A 4,291-nucleotide genomic window follows, 5' to 3' on the forward strand; every position below is an offset into this window, starting at 1 on the left:
TGAGCTAATTTTGCTATCATGCAAGCAAATTGTAAAATACATAAATTCTAGAGAACAAGAATATGGGGCATTACATAAGCAAGCTAACCAATCAGTTGGATTCGACTACAGTACTACACTATTTATCAGCTTAGAAATTTGATTGGTCTTGCCTTCTCTGCTTTTAATTACAACCCAGGAAGCCACATAAGAACCTGATATCTCCAGCCACATGGCAGTTATTTCTCTCTTCAGTTTATCGGAAACCAACTAAAAATATAGATTTCCAAGATTCGTCTAGGATAAAATGGTGACAGAAAATAAGGGAAAGTAGATCCTAAAAACAGAATTTTAGGAGTTTTCAGCTTCAGGAGTTTCCTGTTTTCCATCATCTCCATCATTGTTGGCAACAACTGACTTTTCTTGGTGCAGGATGCGTCCAGTTAAAGCATCCACGGCACGTGTATCACGTGGACCTCCCTTGCGTGCCATCGCCAGCATTGGTGGCGGAGGCAGTAACCCTGCTCGGAACAGAAGACGTTCTACAGGCTCTGATGGTTGAGCTCCAACAGAGAGCCAATACCTATAGAAATAAAGGGGAATCAATGCTATGAGAAATAACAAAGTTATGACCTCTTCAGCTGGCTTTTTTACCTATCTGCCACTGTTTGAAAAACGGGGGCAATTTGGTAAATAGTTTGTAAAACAGTGGCAGATAGATAAAAAAGCCACTTCAGCTTCATAAAGATGTAAGTAATGACTAAAAATCATCAAACTAGAACAATTTCATCGAACTCGAAGATAACCAACTTATGTTATTCCATTCTAATCTAGTATGACAGAAACCCCTGTATTTAAGTTTTTATAGATTAGGATTTAGTCATTTAGATTTTACAAGCTTTCTAATCCCTCTGTATTGCTTTAATTTTATTGCACTTGATTTCACAGATCACTGGATTTGGATTTAGTAATTCGATAATTTGATATTGTTGATTTAGTAATTTGAGTATTTGTCATGGAAGATGAAGATGTTGGAGAATTTCAGTTATAGTTTTTCAGAATATTTAATTGTTGTTTTGTTGTATTTGAATGTGTAATGTAAGGTACTAATTAAAATTTGTTTTACTATTTTAGTTTATTCTGTGTTTTGATATTGAAATTGTTAATTTTAAATGACTAGATTTGATTAAATATACGTATTTTTTTTAAAAAATCCATAACAGGTAAACTCGTACGAGTCTATGAGTTAACTCGCGAGTCAAGTTTAGATAAGCTCCACGAGTTTATCTAGACTCGCGAGTTTGACAACCTTGTAACAGACTTCTCTACAAAGGCCTTCCATGTCAAAATAAAACATGCAAAATAATTTCCAAAACATCAAAAAATAAATAAAATGAAAGATTCTATTATATAATGACATAAGGGAGAAAGTTGTAGTTAACATGCGCCAATTATTGAAAAAATGGCAAAATATTGCCTTCGGTGGTTGGAAAAGGCAAGGAGCACCCACTACCCAGTCGAGAGGGTGGTCTGATAGTTCTGGATAGAGGGAGATAAATGATGCAATGATATCATTGGATTCATGTAATCGACCTCACATAGTAGAATAAAGCTCTGTTGTTGTTATTGTTGTTAACAGCAAGAACTCTTTTAACTGAATATTAAAGTTCGAGGAAAGTACAGAAAGGAATATGAACAACTGTTGCCTCGTTGGTATGATTTTTCTTGTGGGGTTGGGGTGAATAAAATCACAACCAAGTATCATTTAGTAGCTCAAATATGTTGCAATCAAACTAAGACTTCATATATAGCACTAAATTATGACAAATATCCCAACCATCATTCAACAAAACTTACTAAATTAAAATAAAAGAGTGATTACCAAAAAACATTACTACTTACTTGACCCTCTCAAAATTGAGACCCATTCTTTTCTCATTATCTTGGCCTGCAGACAAGCAACACAGGTTTTTCTATTAAAAAAAATTGAAAAGATTAAGAGCACAAGCATAACTGCCTCTCCCTATATATCCTTTTTCTAGTTGCCAATTCAATAGATATCACAGCAACCACTTTCAATCATTCAAAAGAAAAATCAATGAAAAAAAATAACAGCATTACCATAGCATTACCATCTCAGCATCAGGGATTAAGAAAACGAAATTGAGAATGAGGGAAAAAGGTTATACCTGGCAAAGGATTATAGTATCCCAGAACTTCAAGGTGCTTGCCATCTCTAGGGGATCTGCTATCAGCAGCCATGACACGATAGAATGGCTTGTTCTTGCACCCGAACCGTGATAACCGAATCCTCACGACCATTTTCTGAACTTTCCTACCAATTGCCTACTGCGGACACCAATTTGCAACACTCAAGGTTGATGAAGACTTGATTTTCATTGAAAAATGCATGTTTGCAATACAAACTCAAAGTTAAGCACTGAACCAATAAACTATCAAACCCAGGGGAGGGGGGAGGTGGTTCACTTAAAAAAGGCAGCCAAGGTTTCCAAACTCGCAACTCGCAAGTTAAACTCAAAATAAACTCAACCAGTAACATTGCAACAATAAACAAAATATTAATAAACCCTGAAATGTCAGACCAGCAGCAGCAGCAGCACATATTCAAAGACAAAATTCAATAACATATTCAGAATCATGTATACTCTAACACCTTTATAGACAAATTCAGCAATACACATTGTCACATTCTAAATAATTAGTCAAAATAAGAATAATTTTAAACTAATATATCAAACAATCAATAATTCAATGTCAAGTTCCAATATCAGAACAATTATGCAACACATATATCAAACTAACAATTAGCATTATAAAAAGAGAAATGCTAAAGGACAAGTAGAATTTATTGTTTTTGGCCAGCAGTAAGCAAGCAATGTTTAAAAATGTGGACTAAAAGTATGTTGTTAGATTGCTAGACTAAAGAAATTGGACTGATGGCTAACAGTACTAGCCAAAAACAGCTTTTCTCTTATAAAAAAAGATAAAATTTAAGGGAATAGAGATTCAGAACAATGTACGGGACAGTCAAGAGCAGAGGCAGAGCAGGAGAGGGTGACAGGTGACGGGATCGGAGAGCAGAGCCAAAAGCCCGGAACGGCGAGAGAGCAGCGCGGAGAAGGTACGGTGGCAGAAAATCAGAGTCGTTGCAAATGACCTCCTTCACTGGAGAAAGTGGCGGTGGTGGTGCGAGGTTAAGGCAGAAGTAACAAAGGGGAGGCAAAGGGAACGAAAAGGACAACTGAAGGTTTAAGCATTTCGGGTTGAAGTAATAACTAGGGATGTACATGTGCTGGGTGAAACCAAGTTTCTCCTAGCCAAGACCCCGCCCTAAATATGTTCCGGGACTATTTTGTAGAACCTAACTGGCCTTAGACCCGATGAAACCTCAACATTTTCCGATCAAATCAGCCATATAATCAGAACAATATAGTCAGAACAAATCAACCATATAATCAGAGAACAGTAAAGCATTAACATATAAATATAATCAGAACAAATCAAGAACGAATCAATCATTAAGAATCAGAACAAATCAAGCATTAAAAAATTAGAAAAGAAGAAATCAGAGCAAACCAAGAAAGTGGTGGGTTACCTGCAATGAGTGAGACGTCAGCTTGGGGAAAGAGGTGAAGAGTGGCTGGTGGTGGTGACTGAGCAGAGAAGCCGGCAGCGAAGATCACACTGGTGGCGAGTGTGCAGCGAAGACGGCAGTGAGCTGGCAGGGGCGGTTGAGCAGCCGGCAGTGAGAACAGAGAGGGGTCCAGACTAGAGACACCAGTAGAGGGGCCGGCGCAGAGGAGCACGAAGGAGCTCGACGGACGAGGCGTGGTTGAGATTGGGGTGAGTCGAACTAGGGCACGAAGAAGAGAAGAGTGAACTCAGTACTCACTCACTCAAGTCTGAGGAGAGTTACCTGGGCCAGGTATGATTTTTGCATACACACTCTCACACTGGGCCAGGCCGAGTCGGTTGAACCCAGTTCTGTTCCTTATCCAGTTGAACTTTTACTTTAATATTTTATTTTGACAAAATAATTTCAAAAATAATAAAAAATAATATTTTGATTTTTAATAATTATTTTAATTTTATATATATACTTTTATATTTGATAAATTTTTTAAAATTTGAATTCAAAATATTGATAAAAAAATTAATTTTTAGGTTTTTTATATTTTTTGTCATTCACCGAAAAAAAAGTTGTGGTTTAAGTATATTTAAAAAAAAAACATTACATCAAAATTTTATTTTGAAGTATTTTTTTTAGAGAATATCTCTTTATATTTAGCAT

The 4,291-nt window shown here is 36.4% G+C and overlaps 1 protein-coding gene across 3 annotated transcripts; it reads right to left on the reverse strand.

Moving 5' to 3' along the window:
- Window positions 1-3,985, reverse strand: LOC112799072 (small ribosomal subunit protein bS16m/bS16c). 3 transcript variants are annotated; one of them, XM_025841670.2, is made up of 4 exons: window positions 3,596-3,985; window positions 2,169-2,325; window positions 1,882-1,927; window positions 1-562 (listed from the first exon to the last, which is right to left on the reverse strand). In XM_025841670.2, exons 2-4 carry the CDS (start codon window positions 2,299-2,301, stop codon window positions 331-333), a joined length of 411 nt encoding a protein of 136 aa, XP_025697455.1. In that variant the 5' UTR covers window positions 2,302-2,325; window positions 3,596-3,985; the 3' UTR covers window positions 1-330. The 3 variants fall into 3 exon arrangements, with proteins under 3 accessions (XP_025697455.1, XP_025697453.1, XP_025697454.1); XM_025841668.2 differs by having other exon boundaries at window positions 2,169-2,328; XM_025841669.2 differs by having other exon boundaries at window positions 2,169-2,367; window positions 3,596-3,965.
- Window positions 3,986-4,291: the final 306 nt, after the last annotated feature.

Source organism: Arachis hypogaea, chromosome 1, assembly GCF_003086295.3.
Source record: "Arachis hypogaea cultivar Tifrunner chromosome 1, arahy.Tifrunner.gnm2.J5K5, whole genome shotgun sequence".
NCBI classification, from domain to species: Eukaryota; Viridiplantae; Streptophyta; class Magnoliopsida; order Fabales; family Fabaceae; genus Arachis; species Arachis hypogaea.